Raw genomic sequence first — 24,844 nt, 5'->3', positions numbered from 1 at the left:
AGCGTTCAACACCATAGTATCCACAAAGCTCATCACTAAGCTAAGGACTCTGGGAGTAAACACCTCCCTCTGCAACTGGATCCTGGACTTCCTGACAGACCGCCCCCAGGTGGTAAGAGTAGGCAACAATACGTCTGCCACGCTGATCCTTAACACTGGGGCCCCTCAGGGGTGTGTACTTAGTCCCCTCCTGTATTCCCTGTTCACCCACGACTGCATGGCCAAACACACTCCAACACCATCATTAAGTTTGCTGACAACACAACAGTGGTAGGCCTGATCACCGACAACGATGAGTTGGCCTATAGAGAGGAGGTCAGAAAACTGGCAGTGTGGTGCCAGGACAACAACCTCTCCCTCAATGTGAGCAAGACATTGATCGTGGACTACAGGAAAATGCGGCCGAACAGGCCCCCATTAACATCGACCAGGCTTTTTATTTTAGCCTACATGGTAAATATTTTCTTCTTCTTGAGCTGCACTCTTGGTTAAGGGCTTGTAAGTAAGCATTTCACGGTAAAGTCTACACTTGATGTATTCAGCACACTGTGGCAAATAAAGTTTGATTTTATTTAATTTTGATTGTAAGATCATTTATAATCTTACAATTTGCCTGGCAACTGTAGCCTATAGAGTAATTAAACTACTATAGGACAATGATTTAGTTACTAGTGTCTTCTTTAAAGTATTAACATATTTTAGTAGATGTTGGAAAAATAAAGCAGCTCTGTATCTAAATATTTGTTGAATTGTTGTGTACAAGAAGATGTAAAATATTTATTGAAAAAATTATCAAGCAATATTTACGCTATAAAATATTTGTATTTCACCATCTGATTCTATGATTCCAAAGCATTCTTTGTATGTTTTGATGCTGTTTTGTACAAGCATTGATACACAAACAAGTTTTTTCAAGACACTCCCTTAAAAACACCAACATTTAGATTGAAGAACCACTTTGAGAGTACTTTCAGAGTACTTCTTTCTGTGTGTCATAACACTTACATTTGGGTTTCCATTCAAGAACATTCCAAACACCAGATCTCAGCTTAGGTGCACTACTTCTCATGGTTTCACTAGGGTAACAATGACCTTTAATGTCAAGTTTGTCATGCTCAGGTCACACAGTCTTTTGAGATTCGGAGCCCACGGAGCTTATCATGAATGCCTGTATCTGAGTCTAAACTATTTTGCCAAACTGGATGGTCCAGTTCATGGGTGGTTTTGTCATCTCTGTGTGTGTGTGTTCGTTGAGACATTCCTTCTTTCTCTGTCCTACATTAAAGCATGCCACACTTCCTAACTGGATTTCAGTCACTCAGCCTCCCACTTCACACTCCTCTTCTCTGAAGCTAACTCAGGTAAGACAAACATAAATATTTTATATTTACACACATACTGTACGTCATTAACGTATGGCCTACTTTTTGTCTTTTCAACGTGGAAATGTTCTTAATATTTCGTAAAGACGTTGATCAATGAGATTTCAACCTTTATTCACCCACTCAGCCAGAGGTTTATTGAATTCCCAATGTGTTATCACTATGCCTTCAACTATCTTAGAGCACAACCAAATTCCAATAGAAAAAGTGGCTGATTTTTTATTTAGTTGTCATCTAAATGTGTTATCATATTGCTTCATCTAATTGCACAACCAAATGACCTGGATTCCAGTTGAGATTACATTAAAAGTACATAGTGCAAGTGATCAATGCTGTTTGAGATTCTGCTAGATTATTACAGTGCCTTCAGAAAGTATTTATACCCCTTGACTTATTCCATATTTTGCTGTGTTAGAACCTGAATTCATATTGGAATAAATCATGTGTTTTTCTTACCCATCTACACACAATACCCCATAATGACAAAGTCAAAACATGCTTTTAGAAATTGTTGCACATTTATTGAAATTGAAATACACATATCTCATTCACAGTGCATTCTGAAAGTATTCAGACTCCTTGACTTTTTCAACATTTTGTTACAGCTTTATTCTAAAATTGATTAAAGAGTTATTTTTCATCACCAATCTACACACAATACTCCATAATGACAAAGCAAAAACAGGTTTTTAGAATTTCTTGCAAATTTATAAAAAGAAAACCCTGAAATATAAGATTTACATACACTACCGGTCAAAAGTTTTAGAACACCTACTCGTCCAGGGTTTTTCTTTCTTTTTACTATTCTCTACATTGTAGAATAATATAGGAAACTAGGAAATAACACATATGGAATCATGTAGCAACCAAAAAAGTGTTAAATAAATCATAATAAACTTTGGTGTTATCCAAAGGTTAACAAATCATCGGCCAGAGTGTCAAGTGTGCACTCTGAACACTCCAAGAACGAAATGAGATGGGTGGGGAAAAAGCTTAAGAGGGTGTGAACAATGCTCAATGGGTGTAGACAAAGTAGAGCTCTTCACAAGATACCAAAATAGCCACCCTTTGCCTTGATGACAACTTTGCACACTCTTGTTTTTTTATTTGAAATAATTTAGCAAAAAAATATCTAAAAACCTGTTTTCACTTTGTCATTATGGGGTATTGTGTGTAGACTGCTGAGGATTTATATTTATACATTTTAGAATAGGGCTGAAACGTAACAAAATGTAGAAAAGTCAAGGGGTCTGAATACTTTCCCAAGGCACTGTACATAAGCATTCACACCCCTGAGTCAATACTCTGTAGAAGCACCTTTGGCAGCGATTACAGCTGTGTGTCTTTCTGGGTAAGTCTCTAAGAGCTTTCCACATCTGCATTGTGCAACATTTGCCCATTACAATTTTTTTTAATTCTGTCAAATTGGTTCTTGATCATTGCTACACAACCATTTTCAGGTCTTGCCATAGATCTTCAAGTAGATTTTAGTCAAAACTGTTACAGCCATTCACTCTTTTCTTGGTAAGCAACTCCAGTGTAGATTTGGCCTTATGTTTAAGGATATTGTCCTGATGAAAGGTGAATTCATCTCCCAGTGTCTGGTGGAAAGCAGACTGAACCAGGTTCTCCTCTATTATTTTGCCTGTGCTTAGCTCCATTCCATTTCTTTTTCATCCTTTAAAACTCCCCAGTCCTTAACGGTTACTAGCTTACACATAACATGATGCAGCCACCACTATATATGTGAACATTTTGGAGAGTGTTACTCAGTAATGTGTTGTATTGGATTTGCCCCAAACATAACACTTTGTATTCAGGACAAAAAGTTAATTACTTTGCCACATTTTGCAGTATTACTTTAGTGCCTTGTTGCAAACAGGATGCATGTTTTGGAATATTTTATTCGGTACATGCTTCCTTCTTTTCACTCTGTCAACTAGGTTAATATTGTGTTGATCCATCCTCAGTGTTCTCCTATCATAGCCATTAAACTCTGCAACTGTTTTAAAGTCATCATTGGCCTCATGGTGAAATCCCTGAGCAGTTTCCTTCCTTTCCGGCAACTGGGTCAGGAAGGACGCCTGTATCTTTGTAGTGACAGGGTGCATTGATACATCATCCAAAGTGTAAGTAATAACTTCACCATGCTCAAAGGGATATTCTGTGACTTCTTAAGGATATTAAATCAAACTTTGTCACATGCGCCAAATACAGGTGTATACCTTACCATGAAATGCTTACTTACAAGCCCTTAACCAACAGTGCAGTTCAAGAGTTAAGAAAATATTTGCAAATAAACTAAAGTAAAAAATGATAAAAATTACCATAAAAGAACAATAATGAGGCTATATACAGAGGGTACCGGTACCATTTAGTCAGTGTGCAGGGGGTACAGGTTAGTTGAGGTAATTTGCACATGTAGGTAGGGGTGAAGTGACTATGCATAGATAATAAACAGCAAGTAGCAGCAGAGTACAAAACAAATAGAGGGGAAGGGGGGGTGTCAATGTAAATAGTCCGGTGACCATTTTATTAATTGTTAAGGAGTCTTATGTCTTGGGGGTAGAAGCTGTTAAGGAGCCTTTTGGTCCTAGACCTGGCGCTCCTGTACCGCTTGCTGTGCGGTAGCAGAGAAAACAGTCTATGACTGGGGGCCTGGAGTCCAACAATTTAATGGGCTTTCCTCTGACCCCGCCTGTTATATAGGTACTGGATGGCAGGAAGCTTGGCCCCAGTGATGTACTGGGTCGGACGCACTACCCTCTGTAACGCCTTACGGGCAGATGCCGAGCAGTTGCCATACTACGCGGTGACGCAACCGGGCAGGATGCTCTCGATGGTGCAGCTGTAGAACTTGAGGATCTAGTGACCCATGCCAAATCTTTTGTCTCCTGAGGGGGAATAGGTTTTGTCGTGTCCTCTTCACGACTGTCTTGGTGTGTTTGGACCACGATAGTTCGTTGGTGATGTGGACACCAAGGAACTTGAAACTCTCAACCCGCTCCACTACAGCATCGTCGATGTTAATGGGGGCCTGTTCGGCCCACCGTTTCCTGTAGTCCATGATCAACTCCTTTGTCTTGCTCACGTTGAGGGAAAGGTTGTCCTGGCACCACACTGCCAGTTCTCTGACCTCCTCCCTATAGACTGTCTCATCGTTGCCGGTGATCAAATCTTTACTCATAGACTTAAGGGGTTGAACACATTTCAGGTTTTCATTTGTAAACATTTAGAAAAACATAATTCCACTTTGACATTATGGGGTATTATGTATAAGCCAATGACAAATCTAAATTTAATATGTAATTCAGCCTGTAAAAAAACATAGAAAAAAGTCAAGGGATATGAATACTTTCTGAAGGCAATGTATAGAAATTGTGAAGATCATAACAAACATGCAACCTTTGCATGCCATCTTGAACATGCACTGTTTTTATGATTACGTAACACATTTATTGTTAAGGTAGGTTAATGATACATACGCCTCTTGGAGGGGGGAACACAACACCCTGCTACAACTCAACTCCCCGTGGAGTGAAAAAAGTATGTGGCCGTAGGTGCGGAGGAAGGACGACAGAGGCAGAGAATACCGTTTACAGGGAATTTATTATTCCTAACACGGTATTGTGGGGGAAAGGGCTGGACGGACCCAAAGCAAAGGAAGTTAAAGAGTACCCTCTCCTACCTAACCACTACTTACCTAATATTTCAGCACCTCCTGGCATGCTAACCAAAATACAGGGGGTGGTCCGCCCAGATCTTACCTAGTGTGCATAGACAGTAAATAATACAGGTTATGTATGCCCGCAGGCCTCTAGCCTAAACACTCCCAATGTGCATCCCCCTTCACCCCCAGGAACAAATTTAAAAAAAATACTACGGTAACTTTTAAGTGAACAATTTCAATAATCAAAAACTAAGTCCTATTGGCATACACATATCTCAGAAAGCAGCTACAAAATGCTTTTAACAAAACTTTCACAGCCTAACAACCAACACAGAACATCAAATAAGCTCTCTCCTCCTTACAAAGGAACACTGGCTTTTATCCAGCTGGAGAAGGAGTTGGTAATTGAAAACAGCTGTTTCCCCTGACGAGAGGGAGGGTTCAGAGCTCCAATCATCGATGGGGCTGACCAATCAGCTCCTTGAGGAATCCAGGATTCCGTTTCCTGAAATGCACACACACATACAAACCCACAACAACACAGAAACTGGGGAACGTAACAGCTAACCTCAAAATGTGGCCATGGATGTGTTACTCAGATGGAACTATACAAGCAGAAGATCTCCTTAAAATGTTGATATTTGGTTGCATTGACAACCAAACACAATTTAAAAGTGAATCCAACATATTAATGATTAACTTGAAGATTACATTTAAAATCAAACAAAGCTTGAAATCCTAGGCCTATATATATTGTACATTTTTTGTTGAACCCTGGATGGAATAAAAACAATGGTTGTTGATGACTTTGCATATGCTATATAGGCCTAAATAGTCTCATTGATGATATATCTTATAAAGTATGGTTACATTTCATTTGCTCTGTTAAACCTACCTTTTGGAATGATTTTGATAGCAATAGTGAATATAGTTATTAAGTGATCTCTCAACAATCATTCAACAATCATTCTTGAGATAGCACATAGGTAGTAGTCAGTGACAAATATGAAATCTAAGCAGAGCTTGGTTTAGTTAAAACCCAGGATGGGAGACCCAATAAATAGCTGAAGATAGATCACCTCTCCAGTAGGAGGTGCTGCCTAGCCAATTGTCTTTTTCTGATACTGGATATAACGTTAAAGAACTGATGTTGTTTCAAAGGTACAAATTCAACATATTTTATACACTGAAAATTAATTACAATGATGACATAATCCTGTGGTTGAAATTCCACCATCAAAACAACATTTTACGTAGATTACTTTTTTCCAATCCAATGTATTTTCCACATCACAATACGTTGACACATTACATTGAAATGTTGACTAAACCAGTTTGTGCCCAGTGGGATATTATGGTATGTAATCGTAATTTACAGTTTACCTCAGACTATGATTGCTGCCATATTCAAAGAAACAGTTATGAAGCAAAGCGTAGTCTGGACAACTATACAGTAAGCACTTAGCACTGGACTTTTGTGTGCAACATACAGCATTATGAAGAATTTCAACTCAGTTTGACTTCACAAACTATCTTGAAAACTATATAGCACCATTATTGTGGAGTGTGAAACATCTCCTTATATTGATGTGGTGGTGGTGTGACTTCTGTCATAAATCTTTTTTTTTAATCCCCACAGACACCGCCACCATGTCAAAGAAGATGGTCATTCAGCAGCCCAATCACTTTGTTCAGGCCGTCACATCAAACCAATGGAGCTCCGAAATCTGTGACTGCACCCAGGATATGTCTTCGTGTAAGTGTGTGTGGGCGCACGTGCACACGCATGCGTGTGTGCTTGCATGTGTTCGTGTGCGTCTGTTACCACTCAATTCCATTCAATCGATAAACTATGCTTGTATCAATCAACAAAGAGAACATCCTGTTCACTGCGATTTCTTGTCCTCTATATCCTTCTTTAGGTTGCTTTGCGTTCTGGTGCTTCCCCTGTTTTGCCTGTATAACAGCGAGAGAGGCTGGGGAGTGTCTGTGCCTGCCTCTGCTAGACGGTTTCGGTGCCATCCCCCCAGCCACCATGTCCATGAGGGTGGGCATGCGCCAGCGCTACGGCATCGAGGTAGGGACACAGAACCTCATGCACTAGTCTATGCTCTGAAGCCTTGATGTTTGCTTTAGATTTTTTTTACTGACTTAGTGTAACAGTGTAGGTTCCGTCCCTCTCTTCGCCCCAACCAGGGCTCGAACCAGGGACCCTTGCACACATCAACAACTGACACCCACGAAGCATCATTACCCATCGCGCCACAAAAGCCGCGGCCCTTGCAACGCAAGGGGAAACCCTACTTCAAGTCTCAGAGCGAGTGACGTCACCGATTGAAACGCTATTAGCGCGCACCACCGCTAACTAACTAGCCATTTCACATCGGTTACACTAGCTTGGCATGTCTTATGACTAGGGCCCTGAGTTGTTCCTGATCACATGATCTGACCAGGAAACACTCTGCCTTATAGTTATAGGCAATATGTACAGGTATGACTATTGGTGAAGATGTTGTATTATTGAAAAATGTTGTGTCCATAGAAATTTGGTATATTTCCCAGTTCTTTTGATACTGTTCGTGTGAACGTGTGTAATGTCTCGTACAACTACAACTATCAGTCCCTCCATCTCTCCAGTAATTCATGACGTTCCCCTCACCTTAGCCACCTTCTAATCTGATCTCAGAACTGTCCTAACCAGTTTTCCATACCTTCATGCTCAGGGAGTAGCCTGGGTACCAGTCTGTCCGCACTAACGTTCCACTCCTTGCCACACCTAGTCATGCCAAACAAGGAGTTGGAATGATAGCATAAACAGATCGGGGACCAGGCTACTGGTATAATACATAATGTTCTGATGATGTCACAGTGCTGAACTCCGATCAGATATTCCACCCCCTCTTTGTAATTGATTGACAAATGTAGCCAGTATTAACAGATCCTAGATCAGGTGTAATGTGGAGTGTCTCTGTCTCTCCACTAATCTTAGATCAGTTATGTGTAACGATGTTTCTCTGTCTCCTCCCTAACAGGGCACCATGTGTAATGACTGTGTCTATTCCTTCTTCTGCACGCCCTGCACCTGGTGTCAAATGTCACGAGAGATGAAGGCCCGCCTCCAACCCATCACTCTCATCAATGCACACACAAGATAAGGAAAGACCTTGCTCTTTCTCATACTCCTCTTCATCATCACTGTCGCGTAGAGTAGGCTAGAAGGCAAACTGAAAAACCTAACCTCTATCGAATAATAGGATGGTGGAGCAGCAAAAGTACTTCTGTGCAAGGGTGTTTATTTATCTAGTGAACCCGGAAGAAAAACAACAGTACTACCATCAAAAGTATAAGACTGCTTAAAACATTTTTTTTTTAAATTAATTAATAAAAAATATATTGCTGCCCCATCAACAGCTCAATCCAACATGCCCCGACCCCCCCCCCCCCCTTTAAACTGAAAGAGAGGCAGTTTTTGTAGGGGAAGCCCCTCCCATCAGAACCTACCAAACACAAATTAATTAAGCAATTACCATTATCAAAGCCTACATTTTCCACTCAGCTAAACATACTGAATTATATACATTGCACCTTGCAATCCGTTTCTCATGATACAATATAACACATTTACAAAATGCCATTACTACTGACATGGTGTCTTCCAATATGCCCATTCACATGCACGAGCCATTCGGGAGAGGCACTACAAAGCCAGTCCTATTGCATACCTGGAAGCTACAGAGACGGAGAGAGAGGGATAGAACCAAACAAACAGCGCGCACATTCATAACATTGATAAGTACAATAAACGTTGCTTAACTTAAACTCGTGTCTGTATATTCTTTATACCATAACAAGCTGTTACTGACTGGAGGTAAGAATAAAGTGTGTAATGTAGGTAGTAAGATAACTTGTGTGTCGACCCACATTGCTAACGTAGCTGATAACGGAGCAGGGAGGGGGCGATGAGTGCGTGTGTTCCAAATGCTGTCCGCGGCCAGTGGCGGACTTTTCCGTCACAATCACACACCACCATCATATCTTCCACCTTCATCATGGTCATTAGACTAATAATGAAATATCATCATAAGACATATGTGAATGGAATACCAACAATGCCAAGCCTGATCGTAGACTACACATTATATCCTCAGTTGACTAATAAATCACTCACTGGCACCAAACCCGTCACCATGGAACGTCACTCAGGCACCTGTACTATTTCGAGGTCGTCTGGGTGTAGTGGAATGTCCATTCTTCAAACTTTCACCATGCTGTCACAGGTAGTTCACATTCACAACTTCCTCCCTGTTAACAGCTAAATGCAGTATGTTTGGTCTGTATAAATGCATTTCCAAAACCCTTTTGAAAACTGGACCTTTGTATTGCAGAAACGTACAATTGTATTACACGGGAGAAATAGTTATGAAAGATTTCCAAAGAACAAAACAGACATATTTATGTATACACCCACATACATTGTGCCTTTGGAAAGTATTCAGACTCCTTGACTTTGTCCATGTTACACATGGTGTTACAGCCTTATTCTAAAATGTATTCAAAATAAATCAAAATCTCAGCAATCTACTCACAATACCCCATAATGACAAAGTGAAAACAGGTTTTTATGTTTGCTAATTTCTAAAATTTAAAACAAATATCTTATTTACATTAGTATTCAGACCCTTTGCTATGAGACTCAAAATGTAGGTCAAGTGCATCCTGTTTCCATTGATCATCCTTGTGATATTTCAACAACTTGATTGGAGTCCACCTGTGGTAAATTAAATTGATTAGACATGATTTGGAAAGGCACACACCTGTCTATATAAGGTCCCACAGTTGACAATGCATGTCAGAGCAAAAACTAAGCAATGAGGTCGAAGAAATTGTCTGTAGAGCTCCAAGACAGGATTGTGTCGAGGCACAGATCTGGGGAAGGGTACCAAAAAGTGTCTGCAGCATAAAGGTCCCCAAGAACACAGTGGCCTCCATCATTCTTAAATGGAAGAAGTTTGGAACCACCAAGACTCTTCCTAGAGCTGTCCTCCTGGCCAAACTGAGCAATCGGGGGAGAAGGGCCTTGGTCAGGGAGATGACCAAGAACCCGATGGTCACTATGACAGATCTCTAGAGCTCCTCTGTGGGGATGGGAGAACCTTCCAGAAGGACAACCATCTCTGCAGCACTCCACCAATCAGGCATTTATGGTAGAGTGGCCAGACGGAAGCCACTGCTCAGTAAAAAGCACATGACAGCCCACTTGGAGTTTGCAAAAAGCCACCTAAAGACTCTCAGACAATGAGAAACAAGATTCTCTGTTCTGATGAAACCAAGATTGAACTCTAGCCTGAATACCAAGCATCACGTCTGGAGGAAACCTGCAACCATCCCTATGGTGAAGCATGGTGGTGGCAGCATCAGGCTGTGGGGATGTTTTTCAGCAGAAGGGACTGGGAGACTAGTCAGCATCGAGGCAAAGATGAACAGAGCAAAGTACAGAGAGATCCTTGATGAAAACCTGCTGCAGAGCGCTTAGGACCTCAGACTTGGGCGACGATTCACCTTCAAACAGGACAACGACCCTGTGCACACAGCCAAGACAACGCAGGAGTGGCTTCGGAACAAGTCTCAATGTCCTTGAGTGGCCCAGCCAGAGCCCAGACTTGAACACGATCGAACATCTCTGGAAAGACCTGACAATATCTGTGCAGCAACGCTCCCCATCCAACCTGACAGAGCTTGAGAGGAGTTACAGAGAAGAATGGGAGAAAGTCCCCAAATGCAAGGTGTGCCAAGCTTATAGTTTTCTAGCTAAGACTCGAGGCTGTAATCGCTGCCAAAGGTGCTTCAACAAATTACTGAGTAAAAGGTCTGAATACTTATGTGAATGTGATATTTATATTTTTTCCTTCTAAAAACCTGTTTTTGCTTTGTCATTATGGGGTATTGTGTGTAGATTGCTGAGGGAAAAAATACAATTTAATAAATTTTAGAATGAGGCCGCAACTTAACAAAATGTGTAAAAAGTCAAGGGGTCTGAATACTTCCCAAAGGCACTGTACCAATTGAAGGGAACTAATAGTAAATTGGCAGTTCAATATGTGTTGCTATTAGGCCTATTGACGGTTGATACTGATAGTGGCTAATATTTAACGTGACAGAAATAGGATACAGAGAAAGTTGGTATAGCCTATCAAACATTCGAGAGTGCCCAGCCCTGCAAGTTAAAAGGCCGTACAATTTAAATTATGCATAATGGTACAGCATTTCATTAACTTTACATGTGGGAAAGTTGATATGCCTAAGTTTGTGTCCATATTACATTTGTCTCCAGCGACTATAAGGTCAAATATATCTAAAACAAGTGTCATTTATATAACAATTCCCTTATCCAAACAAATTGCTCATTTACCTAGCTCTTATCAATTACAGTGCATGGAGAATGGTGTTATTTCCATCTGAAACATTAAAGTAGATGCTTTTCCTACTTTGAACCCGTTGGTTCAGTAGACCCTATTCATGGTTTCCTCGTGCATAAAGGTGGCGGAATTATTAGGGAATTAAGTCAAGGTCAGACACACCTCCGCCACATCTTCATTTATTCGATCTCCCCCAAAACGAATAGCAGATGAATGGCACGCTATTCTCATACTTAAGTTTAATATCAGAATATGCATAGAGAGAAAGGTGCATTAAAAGGAAATTACGTTCCATTTATGCGTGCTTAAAACTCGGGTCGGTATCAGGACCCTACAACAATAGAAGGAATTGCAGAGCCATTAAAAAGCAAGTTGCAGCCAGGTAAAACGTATTTCATATTTGACACAAGTTGGCATTGGGTTGCAGATAGAGCCAAAAGTTAGGAAAAAGTAACAGTCCATTGTTGTTGCTTGTTGTTCATGTTCTTCCTCCTCAGTCGAGCGGCTGGCCAGTCACCATGGCAACAAACGTGATAATCAACAACAAACAGTCTCGGCCTCCTCAGCCCTAGACACCAGCTCTAATAGCCACCCACTCTAACCAGTGGAGCACTGGCATCTGTGGCTGTCGGTCTATTTATTCAGCAAAAAGTAGAATTCAGAGTTCAGTTTACATCTGTATTTCAGAATGTCTTATTAAAATATGGCATATTTTGAGACATCAACCTTTTGATACAACCATACTCTTTATATTCCATGCGTACAAAATAACTTCATAAAAACACAGTGCTTCACGCTACTAATCACAGTGAGTTAGATACGTCTCCTATCAGTGCTAACAGATCTTTTCTCTGCCCTGCACTCTCTCACCCCATCCTCAGGCTGTTTTGCCTACTGGTACTTCCCCTGTTTTGCCTGCACCACCACCTCAGTGTTTGGAGAGTGTTTCTGTCTCCCCCTGCTGGACGTCTTAATGGGATTCACCCAGCTGGTTGAGGTGTCTTCCTGTACCCCTCCTGTGTACATGTCCATGAGGGTGGCGGTGCGCAACCGCTATGCCATTCATGTAGGTTAACAAATTGAGAGCTGTACTATCAGTCTGAACGCCTGAATGAAGATACTGAAGGGAGACTATCAGACTAAGCTTATGGTACTTTGTGTAAGTGTGAGGCAGTGCATACACCACAGCACATGAGGGCTTATGTGGGCTTGTGCCTAATAATACAAATAATAATCATTTATTCAACTTATATAGCACTTTTCAAAGAATCTCAAAGTGCTCCAAAGCACAAAAAAAGACAAGTAATTAAAAAAAACAACATCATGAGATGGACAGTCATTAGAAAGTTCATGGCTTGAGTGGTCATGTGAGGTAGGTGGTCAAGCGGGAGAGAAAGTCCGGGGGCAGGCAGAAAGCACGGTCTCGTCAAGGTGTCTCGATGTCTCTGGCTTTTCCGTATTAGAACTCAGTCACATGAAGTTTGAGCTTAGTTTTAGCAGTCAATGTAATCATACAGTATTCCAGGTTTGGTACCCTTGCTGATACCTTACTGCAACTGTTTGTGACTAGAAACACTATAGAGTACTTCTAAACATGACGCCTACAAGATCAAACGACAATGACTGTTTGAGATTATAGTATTTAAGTCATATGTCACGTCTCTCTAAAGGGACTGTGTGTATTCCACCTTCTGCAACATCTGCTCCTGGTGCCAGTTGGCCTGGGAGATCAAGAGACGCAGACAGACCTTCACAGTCATCAACGCCCAGTCCACAATGCTGCTCGGTCAGAACACGGTGATGGCCTCCCAGCCTGGGGTCAACACATCTCAGCCCACGGGTCATATCCTCTCAGCCTATGATCAACTCCACCCCTCAGGCAGTCTTGGACACTAGGTTCATGTAACCTTTGACCTTTGACCCTGCAAACACACCTGGTTAGCCACGCCCTCTGGTGGTGATGCCAAGGTATCTACTCTTTCAACTCCTTTAAAAATGATGCTCCCAATATATGTCAATCGCCCAATGCAGATGGAAATTAGTTAAATGTAGATTATATAAGTGTTGTCGTATCTTTGGCATCATTAAAGTGAAGACGTATTTTATCAAATCAATTCTCTGTAATTATTATTAGGTGATTAAACTAATCATGTAAATGTAATTAACTAGGAAGTCGCGGCACCAAGGAAAATCTTCAGATTACAAAGTTATAATTTTGCTAATATAACTTTTCAGATATTTTAATATCTGATCACTTAGTCTTCTAATTAATGAATAATTCTTTACCTCACGTTAGTCTCATTCCAAACTTAGAAAATTGTTGGTTATCTGCACGAACCCAGTCTTTACTATAAATCATCCATACATCAATTGTCTAGTAAATAAATGATTAACTAACTAAATAATCACAGAAATGCACAAACCAACAAACAAAGTAGATATGGTTACAAGGAAATGATAGGGGATGTGCCCTAGTGGGCTAAACCGGTATGGCGGTTTGGTAGACAAAGGGACTGAGAAGGGCGCGAAAGACAAAAGACACTACACAGTTGATAAATATAATCATTTAAATGCTAATCCTTTGCACATGAACGCTCACTCATTCGGGAATAATTGCAATCATTATATATATTTACGCTCAGTGTGTCGTCATGATCTCTGTTGGAATCGTCCGTCTTTCTGTTGGAAAGTTCATCTGAACTTCTCTCTCTCCCATGAAGTCTTCCGTTGTTAGAATGTATACTTCAGAGTCCCATTCAGAAATGTTCTTATAGATAGATGTTTGGGCGGTTGTCGGTCTTCGCATTCAGTCGACATAAATACTAGCTGCAGACTAGTAATTAGTATCGAAGATTTGCTCTTATTCTGTCAGTATCGATAGTCTCAGAGTTTAACAACCATTACAACCTTAGCTTATACTGAAGGTACGCATGGTCTCTACTCAAACCTTAGCCCTCTCGGTAATCGAGATATGCATGGTCTGAAGTGGGCTTCTCCAGGTGGGGGTTTTATTCGGAACTGTGGAAAAGCTGTCCCATGACGCCAGATCGATGTCTGTGCTCATGGGGGGCGGGCCAATGACTCAGTGAAACTTTAAACAGAAATACAATTCTCTCACATTAACAATTTTAAATCACATTACACTATTTCACAAATAGTTTCATCTTTACTCATTCATTTTATACAATAATTAGATACAAGCCTCAGAACGGAGTTATGGTAATGTGGCTGTATTGTCTTTCCTGAGGTCACAATCATAAAACAAAATGGACCGGTCGTAGCTGAATTCTCCACCGACCGTTTACACATTCTCCAAAACATGGATATTGTTCAGTTCTCAAGTTCTGTGAGGTAGAAGAAGTTCCTTTGTTCTACTGTGAACCCTCTCTCTATACCGCACGGCCGGGGGGGAAAGAGAGTCTCCTCATGGAATTTACGACCTGCGATAACAGAGCCTTGGTAGGTGGGAGAGAGAGGTGGTAAGAGAGAGAGAGGGAGGGTACTCGCTATACCCAAAGAGGGCCACGTCATGACAGTGTTAATTATGAAAACATATACAGTGAGGGAAAAAAGTATTTGATCCCCTGCTGATTTTGTACGTTTGCCCACTGACAAAGAAATGATCAGTCTATAATTTTAATGGTAGGTTTATTTGAACAGTGAGAGACAGAATAACAACAACAAAAATCCAGAAAAACGTATGTCAAAAGTTTTATAAAATGATTTCCATTTTAATGAGGGAAATAAGTATTTGACTCCTCTGCAAAACATGACTTAGTACTTGGTGGCAAAACCCTTGTTGGCAATCACAGAGGTAAGACGTTTCTTGTAGTTGGCCACCAGGTTTGCACACATCTCAGGAGGGATTTTGTCCCACTTCTCTTTGCAGATCTTCTCAAAGTCATTAAGGTTTCGAGGCTGACGTTTGGCAACTCGAACCTTTAGCTCCCTCCACAGATTTTCTATGAGATTAAGGTCTGGAGACTGGCTAGGCCACTCCAGGACCTTAATGTGCTTCTTCTTGAGCCACTCCTTTGTTGCCTTGGCCGTGTGTTTTAGGTCATTGTCATGCTGGAATAGCCATCCACGACCCATTTTCAATGCCCTGGCTGAGGGAAGGAGGTTCTCACCCAAGATTTGATGGTACATGGCCCCGTCCATCGTCCTTTTGATGCGGTGAAGTTGTCCTGTCCCCTTAGCAGAAAAACCCCCCCAAAGCATAATGTTTCCACCTCCATGTTTGACGGTGGGGATGGTGTTCTTGGGGTCATAGGCAGCATTCCTCCTCCTCCAAACACGTTGAGTTGATGCCAAAGAGCTCAATCTTGGTCTCATCTGACCACAACACTTTCACCCAGTTGTCCTCTGAATCATTCAGATGTTCATTGGCAAACTTCAGACGGGCATGTAGTATATGTGCTTTCTTGAGCAGGGGGACCTTGCGGGCGCTGCAGGATTTTAGATTTCAGTTACCAATTGTTTTCTTGGTGACTATGGTCCCAGCTGCCTTGAGATCATTGACAAGATCCTCCCGTGTAGTTCTTGGCTGATTCCTCACCATTCTCATGATCATTGCAACTCCACGAGGTGAGATCTTGCATAGAGCCGAGGGAGATTGACAGTTCTTTTGTGTTTTTTCCATTTGCGAATAATCGCACCAACTGTTGTCACCTTCTCACCAAGCTGCTTGGCGATGGTCTTGTAGCCTATTCCAGCCTTGTGTAGGTCTACAATCTTGTCCCTGACATCCTTGGAGAGCTCTTTGGTCTTGGCCATGGTGGATTGTTGGGAATCTAATTGATTGATTGTTTCTGTGGACAGATGTCTTTTATACAGGTAACAAGCTGAGATTAGGAGCACTCCCTTTAAGAGTGTGCTCCTAATCTCAGCTCGTTACCTGTATAAAAGACACCAGGGAGCCAGAAATCTTTCTGATTGAGAGGGGGTCAAATACTTATTTCCCTCATTAAAATGCAAATCAATTTATAACATTTCTGACATGCGTTTTTCTGGATTCTTTTGTTGTTATTCTGTCTCTCACTGTTAAAATAAACATACCATTAAAATTATAGATTGATCATTTCTTTGTCAGTGGGCAAACTTACAAAATCAGCAGGGGATCAAATACTTTTTTCCCTCACTGTAAATAGCTTTAACCATAGAATAAATTTAAATACCATAGCCTGTAGCACTCACACTATGTAATTAAATTAACCTTTGTTTAAATGAACCTTTATTTAACTAGGCAAGTCAGTTAAGAACAAATTCTTATTTACAATGATGGCCTAGCTCCATTCTAAGCAAGCCTTATTCTTACTACAGTCTAGCATCTCTGTTACCTTAAGAGCCAGGCAATTGTTAATGTCTGTGGATAAGGCCAGCAGAGCCACAGCCTCAGTGACTCATGTGCTGTGATTGTAATCATCGTTGAAGCTCACGTTTATTTTCCTTCTGCTGTGTCCTCCCTCCCCTCCCTCATTTTACATTTTAGTCAGATTTACAATTAGCGCATTCATCTTAACATAGGTGAGACAACCACATATCACAGTCGTAGCAAGTACATTTTCTGTCAATAAAGTACTGTTGTTATCAGCAGTCAGTGCTAGTAGGAGAAGGAGGGTGGGTGGCCCTGTGGGATGTATTTCAGATACTCATTGAAGAGATTGGGTTTTAGACATTTTCAGAAGATGGGTAAGGACTCCGCCGTCCTGATGATAGGGGGAAGATTGTTCTACCATTGGTGTGCCAGGACTGAGAAGAGTTTTGACTGGGCTGAGCAGGAGCTGACCCCCTGTAGGGGTAGGATGGCCAAGAGACCAGAAGTGGCTGAATGGAGTGCACGGGTTGGGGTGTAGGGTTTGAGCATAGTCCCTCCCTCTCTCTCATGCGCGCTCTGTCTTGCTCGCTTTCAATTCTCTCTCTCTGTCTCTCTCTCTCACCCTCCCACCTTCTCTTCCACCTTCTCTCCCTCCTCCCTCTGACTTTCCAAAACATTGAAGGACATTGCTGTACATTAGTGAAAGGAGGAGTCCATCTAATATCAAATGGATTTATTGTCAAATACATTTTTATCAAAACATTATCTATACCAAAGACCATCATGTTAACGTGAAAAAGAAAATGTTACTTTGCCTACAACTTGTTTATTTGTTATTAAACAAAACAAACAATTGTTCACTACACAACTCTAAACTATTATTCTCCTGACTGTTGCTGAAAATTTGACAATATAAAAAATCTGAGAGACTGCCCTTAAAATGGCCTAAGTGGCATCATTATGAGTCAGAAACATGTATTCTAGTGTTAAAATTTACTACAAAGTGTAAATAGGATAATTTTGGTAATAAAGTCAGTTTAGTCTAAAACTGAGTTTGGAACCTGTGTCACAACGAGTAAATGAAGGTTGGGTTTGGATTACAATATCAACAAATCAAGCTTCATTTTGCAAATCTCCACGTGCAAATCATCCTTCCGCTTCCCTTCATTGAATGGGGCTCTGTTGTTTCATCGCCTCCCGCCGGTTTGAGACTGAAAATACTTATACACATTGATCATGCCTCCACAGACAACGTTTTGACTTTGTGGCTGTGGTAACTAGTGGAAACCAAAGTTCTATAGTTTGCATGCCCTGCCAGAGGAGCTCAGTGCCAAAGATTTGTATAACTAGTCTCATTGTTCTATCTGTGCTAGTACTAGTAGCCTAGTATGCGGAATAGGTCCCCAAGTCTGCACCAGTAACGCTAGCTTGGTGTGCATCGAATGGTGGTGGTGCGTATAACCAGAGATACTGGTACATAATGTCCTAGCTATCTGGTATAATTTAGCCAACGACGCTATATAACATTCTTGCTGGTTATGTAGGTAACTATCTTTTGATAAAGTGAGGCAGGCTAGCTAATGTTTTGGCTACCATTAACGTAGTTAGTTAACTAACTAGCTACCTTTTGACAACTTAGGTCGTTGCTCATACAAGTTTGTGTGTTGTCTAGATACTGCTGGTTATCATTTGATAACGCCAGCAAGGCAGGCTAGCTAACTAACGTTACCCTACTGCAAGTCGGATTTGCAAGTGTATTGTTTAGGGCTAAATGAAATAATGGATGCAGCTATGATGGTAGCTAACTTATGTCTAAGTCTGACTAATACAATGAACTAGGAACAACAAACCGTCACCGGCCTGAATCTAATCCAATCTGGAGCTACAGTCAGTCAACATCTGTAAAGCATAGAATGAACTTGCCCAGAGTTACTGCCCTGATGACACAGACAGCTTAATCAACAACGTAGTGTGTGTTGTGTGAAAAGTTGTAATACCCAGGTTAATAAACTAGTAGGTTAAGGTTAATTACCCAGCTAAGCAGATACAAGTAGTAAGTCATTTTGGTTGTGAAGTGCATTATCAAAAAGCTTTGTTCTTTCCTTATAATAATTGACCACTTGGCTGTCCCTTGTATCACCGGCGCTCCCAGTCAGCACCACCTCATAAGATGAGGAAGTACATTTTGTTTATGAGAAATGTCTAGTTTGCAGCCAAACATGCAACATAGAGGAGACAAGCAAGCGGACCCTCAGCATCATGCAGACATGCCCTCACTGTGAGCATTCCTATAAATGGTCAAAGGTCAAAACCGTTTAGAGTTTTGTCCCTATTCACCTTCATAACTTAGCCTGGTGGAACCAGCCTGATCGCTGCATTTGCAATTCTATTTCACTTCACATATGATATCGAAAGTGAAATTGAAAGGTGAATACAGCGATCAGGTTGGTTCCACCATGCTAATCATAACTGCCATTGATAATGAAATCAGTGCTCTGTGTGTGTGTGTGTGTGTGTGTGTGTGTGTGTGTGTGTGTGTGTGTGTGTGTGTGTGTGTGTGTGTGTGTGTGTGTGTGTGTGTGTGTGTGTGTGTGTGTGTGTGTGTGTGTGTGTGTGTGTGTGTGTGTGTGTGACTGACTAGTATCTTTGAGGGGCAAGGAGCTGGTCTACGGCTCTGGCAAAGACCTTCCCTCACCTCTTGCCTGCTCACCAACGGTTGTCGATGGGGAGGCCAGAATTAGGTAGGTTTAGTCTGTCCTGTTTGTCATCTATCACCTATCCTAACTACCATTGGTAATAGAACAGTGACTGTGTATGTGTTCATAGATGTGTCTATGGAGCCAGCACTTGAAGACTTGCAAGATGATGTGATGGAGTCCTGACCGACAGACAGGCTGGATACTGACGTCTCTGAATGGAGAGAGACCTGGCACTCAACACATCCACAGGTGGGACTGATTACTAATAATGCAGTACAGCACAAATGTCCAATGTTTGTAACACTGTTTTCATTCCATGTGTCACTGATGATCTCTGCCTCAACTCTGCCTATTTCTACAAATTGAGAGGACCGTAGATGCTTATGCCAGACGCCAGCCTCGGTCGTTTGATGGGGAGACCATAATTGGGTTGGTTTTATCTGACCTGTTCAAACCTCAATATAGTATCTGTTTGTTTCTCAGATATAACCTATCCTAACTTCCATTGGTGATATAACAGTGACTGTGTGTATGTGTTCACAGAAACATGTATGGAGCCAGCACATGGAGACTTTCAAGATGATGTGATGAAGTCCAGACTGATAGACAGGCTAGATACTGATGTCTGAATGGAGAGAGACCTGGCACTTGGCATTACAATTTTACTAGACACATATTTTACATGTATTTTTGTTATTATTGAATGTAATGGTATCAGTCAATATGGGGTGGGACAAACCCTGTGTGTTCTGCACCAGGATCAGGGAAATTTTGTATACGGGACACCACACAGGAAGGTATGACCCCTCTGACATGTTTGCCAAGGTAGCCCCAATTCCACTGGACAAAATGCCGATAATCACAGTATCTGTATTGGCGGGGAATGACAATGAAATGTGCACATTGTTATATTAGCAGAACACTGCTTCTATGGTATTATGTAAAGGGTTGTATATTTTACATGGACCTGTTAATTACATCCATTGTTAGGTTAGATTACTCGTCGGATATTACTGCATTGTCGGAACTAGAAGCACAAGCATTTCGCTACACTCGCATTAACATCTGCTAACCATGTGTATGTGACTGATTTGATTAATAAATTTATCAGAACATTATTTTAGAATATCTACATAAATTCAGCAAATTTGTCACATTGCATTCTTCTCATATTACTCTGTAGTCTACTGACCTATTCAAAGGCGGCAGGTAGCCTAGTGGTTAGAGCATTGGACTAATAACCAGAAGGTTGCAAGATCGAATCCCTGAGCTGACAAGGTACAAATCTGTCATTCTTCCCCTGAACAAGGCCGTCATTGAAAATAAGAATTTATTCTTAACTGACTTGCTTAGTTAAATAAATAAAATAAAAAGCTTCCTCTGCCATCTCACCATACATCTGCCTGTAGTTATTGAACTCAACCTGCAGGAGGTTTTTTTGTTGTGGGCAAGGTTCTGTTCTGTTGTGATGTGACTATCATTAATGTGATGACTGCTATTTAGCAAATAATTACCTACTACATCTAATGATTACTTGATTAAATGAATCATGTAACAATTAACTCATTAGGAATTTGGGGCACCACGGGAAAAGTTGTTTACTGAGTTACTATCTCCCAACTTAAACTCTAAAGATGATCTAACTATCTCTTACATCCATAACAGTCAATTATTAATTATCAGTCTCATTCTGAACATCTTTGACTTTGTAAATCTGCACGAACCCTAACCTAAGTGATGAATCAGCAAATACACAAATTGGACTACTCCGGTTTAGGTTATTGATTTTCTAACATAATGCAATGAAAACAGGTCCCTAGTGAACTGACACGATATGACGGCTTGTTACACAATGGAAAGGGGGTGTGGAAAGATAAAGAGCGGGAGAGAGTTAGTGTGGACTTATCGTACATACATTTGGAAACTACAATCACCATAAATATGACTATTTAGCACCCTAACAACCGCTCATTCGAATAAGAAATGCAACATATATTTACGTGTAGATGTCTTTCTCTGTCGTCTCTCTGTTGAAACCGCTCGAGTCTATGGGCAGTAGTTCGATGTAAGTCTCTGGTTGTCCACCAGAGGTCACAATGTCCTTCTTAGTTGTAGGCTTCTTTGTCTTGGAGTGTTCTTAGAATAGATACCTCCAGGTGTACCACACTGTGGTGAGAGGGATCTGTCCTTCCCTACCTTCTTTGGTCAATTGTCCTAGACTACTTTACATACCCAGCTGCAGACTGTGAATGTTTGGTCTAGTCTTCACCTTCTTCACTCGTCAAGAGTTTCAGCGGGTCTTACCATTTTCTGGTCTTGTAGTTTTAACCATTTCAACATGTGGACCACGTCCACACGTTCTCTGGTATAATGTAAATTTAGTTCCAAAAGGTTTTATACTCAGGTAGAAAGAGAGCGCTCCATCGCGCCAACACAATGTCTGTGCTCACTTGGGTGTGGCCACTGACTGAGCATAGGTTTACATGGAAAACAATGATCTTATTTTAGAAGGCTGGAATCACATTATCTTCACAAAAGTATTCTTATACTTAATCATTTATTTTATACAATTTGTAAGTCGCTCTGGATAAGAGCGTCTGCTAAATGACGTAAATGTAAATGTAATACAACATTTAGATGCAAACCTGTTAACTAGGATGTGTACACTTTCAGAGTTAGCGTTATCTTGTTATACCATCCTTAATGACATCACTATTGTTTGGATCCCCAACAACCATTCCAAACGTTTGGATTTCAAAACTAATGTTCCAATGTCCAATCTTTTGATGTTAGAGTTCTCTACACACAGCACATTCCTTTGTTGGATACTGAAAGGCAGAAAGTTAGAAACCATTTATGACTGGTTGTTAAGTCATAACACTGGGCCAACTCCCTCAGGAGACGGGGGTCTGGCTATCTTCAAACCTTTGCCTAGCCAGCACCTTTGATCCTCAGCAAGGAGAGAGAGCCATAACAGTTCTGACAGATGGGTGTGTCCTGGTGGTGGCGCTCAAGAAACACCCACATCAAACCACACCCCCCAAGCCAACTCATGTTTGGCTTCTGTCATGGCTGCCAGCATTTTTTGAGGAGCAAGACAATGAATGAGTCCAACTCAACGGGTGCAGTTCCCCTTTAAGGCAATATAGAATTCTTACAAGACATTAAGTTGTTAGACAATCAAAATCTACGGAGTATTTCATCATCTGGGAAAGAAGTAGCACATGTCCACGTCTCTCACCCCAGCCTGATCCTCCCCCAGAAGCACCTGCAGCACAGCCTGCTGCAGACAGAGACTGAGGCCTAGAAAGAGACCCCGCTGAAGGCCAGGAGCAGCGCCTCCACGTCCAGCCTGTGGTAGGAGTACCAGGGCAGGCTGTAGACCTCGGTCCACCATTCCTCATCATGTACTCAATCCATTAGGTGCCACTGGTGAGCGGGGACGGGTATGTCGCGGTGTATACGGGAGAGCTTCTGCATACTGTGGCGGTAAAAGAGATTCTCCAGCACGTCCCTTAGGGATTCCAGGAAGTCCTCTGTGGTAAGAGTGGCAGCTTCCAGCACCCGCACTGCCTCGTGCACCTGCAGCCGCAGGATGTTGTCAAACTGGTCGAAGAGGAGCAGCAGGCCCAGCACAGGGACCCCGTGGTAGATGGCCTCATACAGGCCTTTGGTGCCTCCTTGAGCCACGAAGGCGCGGGTCTTCGGGTTGCCCCGGAGGTCGTTTTGGGGGAGCCAGTGCAGCAGCAGGGTGTTGTTCCCCAGGAAAAAGGGTTGTTCTCCCAGGAACCTCAACACTACCTTATGGGGCAGCTGGGCGAAGACTTGGGCCACTACCTCCTTAGGCAGGGCAGACACTATTATTCCCAGAGACATGACCACCACCCCGTGCTTCCCAGAGCTCTGCATGAAGGCCTCCATGTCATCAGGGAGCGGCCAAGCTGGACAGCATTGGAAGCCCCCCACATAGACCACGTTGGGCATGGTGGGCCGTGGGAACTCAAAGAAAAAAGTCCACCCTCATCAGCAACATGTCCGCCGAGCGCTGCATGGAGTCTAGGTCAGCACCAGGGGGGGAAGTGATGTTAGATGAGGCTTGTATATGCAGGGTTAATAAATAAATATTGCTCCACTACACATAGACATAATGCAACCCATTCCTGGTTCTCTAAAGGAAGTCCATGTGGTTGGAGAGCTTCTACACAGGAACCACACCTGTGTAGAAGCACCTGCTTTCAATATACTTTGTATCCCTCATTTACTCAAGGGTTTCCTTTTATTTTGGCAATTACCTGTAGATTGCTATAGTACTTCTGGATTAAACTCTACAATATGTATAAAAGCAACTGAGGTACTGTCTCAGCCCAACTTCATTGCGTACCATTGTGAACTTTAGTTGAATTAACCTTAATAACATTGTCATGGCAACAACACAGTTAAGGCGATTAAGGTGGAAATCCCTACAGAGGGGCTATTGTAACCTATTGGTTTGGTAGAGAGGTGGGGACTGGAATAATAAGGGGTCTAAGGCCCATTGGATGCTAAAACGTGACATGGAAGGCTATAGCATATATAGATTTGTAAAGTTAGACTAACAGGAGGAACGATAAATTCATCAATCATCACACATACATATCACCAAACATGCATAAACTCTGTTCTTTGCAGAGTGCAAGCTAGTGTCACATTGTTAAATTTGCATTGACTGAGGTTCAGTTGATTTGAATATAGAGTAGCAGACGTTTGGGAAAGACCGGAAAGTTTCACCTATGTCATGTTGGGACTAGTAAAGGCCCCGTGCATAACTAGTGAAAAAAAATTATGTTAAAAAAATAATAAAAAGTATATTGTTAATATTTTTCAGGGGGTTCTGCAGCGGCTATGCCCGAGCCAACTAGGTGCTAAAACCTGTCGATGTGTCCTTGAGCAAGGCACTTAACCCTACTTGCTCCTGTAAGTCGCTCTGGATAAAAGTGTCTGCAAAATGACTAAAATGTAAATATATAACCAGGCCAGTACAGCTTGGCTCAGCAGTATGAAAATGGTATTTGTGTATGCAATACCTTAGACATCTTGCTATTCTTAGACATGAGTGTTGTTCCTTAGACATCCTTGTCATCCCCGAGGATGGCAGCCAATGGCTCAACATGGAGGTCATCCTCCAAGAGCTCCACCCCACTCACCGTGCTGCGCTACGCCATGAGCTGGTACATTCCCCAGAAGTCCCCTTTCTACACCTCAGTGACCCTGAACCCTGCTACTCCTCCGGATGGGGGAGGACCTCGGTCCCGACTTCTACACCGTCCTGATCCAGTGCTCTCTGTAGCTCTGCAGGGTGTTACCTTTTCGCCCGCCGCCTG

At 41.8% G+C, this 24,844-nt stretch overlaps 1 protein-coding gene, 1 long non-coding RNA gene and 1 pseudogene across 3 annotated transcripts; 2 read left to right on the top strand and 1 right to left on the bottom strand.

Annotated features, from left to right (window-relative positions):
* Nucleotides 1-1,256: 1,256 nt before the first annotated feature.
* On the top strand, nucleotides 1,257-8,871 carry LOC115198348 (cornifelin homolog B). 2 transcript variants are annotated; one of them, XM_029760243.1, is made up of 4 exons: nucleotides 1,257-1,361; nucleotides 6,692-6,808; nucleotides 6,975-7,129; nucleotides 8,085-8,871. In XM_029760243.1, exons 2-4 carry the CDS (start codon nucleotides 6,703-6,705, stop codon nucleotides 8,205-8,207), a joined length of 384 nt encoding a protein of 127 aa, XP_029616103.1. In that variant the 5' UTR covers nucleotides 1,257-1,361; nucleotides 6,692-6,702; the 3' UTR covers nucleotides 8,208-8,871. The 2 variants fall into 2 exon arrangements, with proteins under 2 accessions (XP_029616103.1, XP_029616104.1); XM_029760244.1 differs by lacking the exon at nucleotides 1,257-1,361 and adding an exon at nucleotides 3,464-3,511.
* Nucleotides 8,872-19,411: 10,540 nt separating this feature from the next.
* On the top strand, nucleotides 19,412-20,638 carry LOC115197910 (uncharacterized). The gene is made up of 3 exons (XR_003879105.1): nucleotides 19,412-19,526; nucleotides 19,612-19,733; nucleotides 20,028-20,638. It is a non-coding gene; the product is annotated as an uncharacterized LOC115197910 (long non-coding RNA).
* Nucleotides 20,639-22,721: 2,083 nt separating this feature from the next.
* Nucleotides 22,722-24,556, bottom strand: LOC115199242 (UDP-glucuronosyltransferase 2B20-like; annotated as a pseudogene).
* Nucleotides 24,557-24,844: the final 288 nt, after the last annotated feature.

This window comes from Salmo trutta, chromosome 8, assembly GCF_901001165.1.
Source record: "Salmo trutta chromosome 8, fSalTru1.1, whole genome shotgun sequence".
Taxonomy (NCBI): Eukaryota; Metazoa; Chordata; class Actinopteri; order Salmoniformes; family Salmonidae; genus Salmo; species Salmo trutta.
This window is presented reverse-complemented; position numbering and strand designations above follow the sequence as displayed.

Bases quoted from the DNA above. Each gene is read 5' to 3' on its own strand.
- LOC115198348 (XM_029760243.1), top strand. From the start codon at position 6,703: ATGTCAAAGAAGATGGTCATTCAGCAGCCCAATCACTTTGTTCAGGCC. The intron at 6,809-6,974 runs GTAAGTGTGTGT...ATCCTTCTTTAG, and splicing joins CACCCAGGATATGTCTTCGT to GTTGCTTTGCGTTCTGGTGC. The intron at 7,130-8,084 runs GTAGGGACACAG...CCTCCCTAACAG, and splicing joins GCCAGCGCTACGGCATCGAG to GGCACCATGTGTAATGACTG.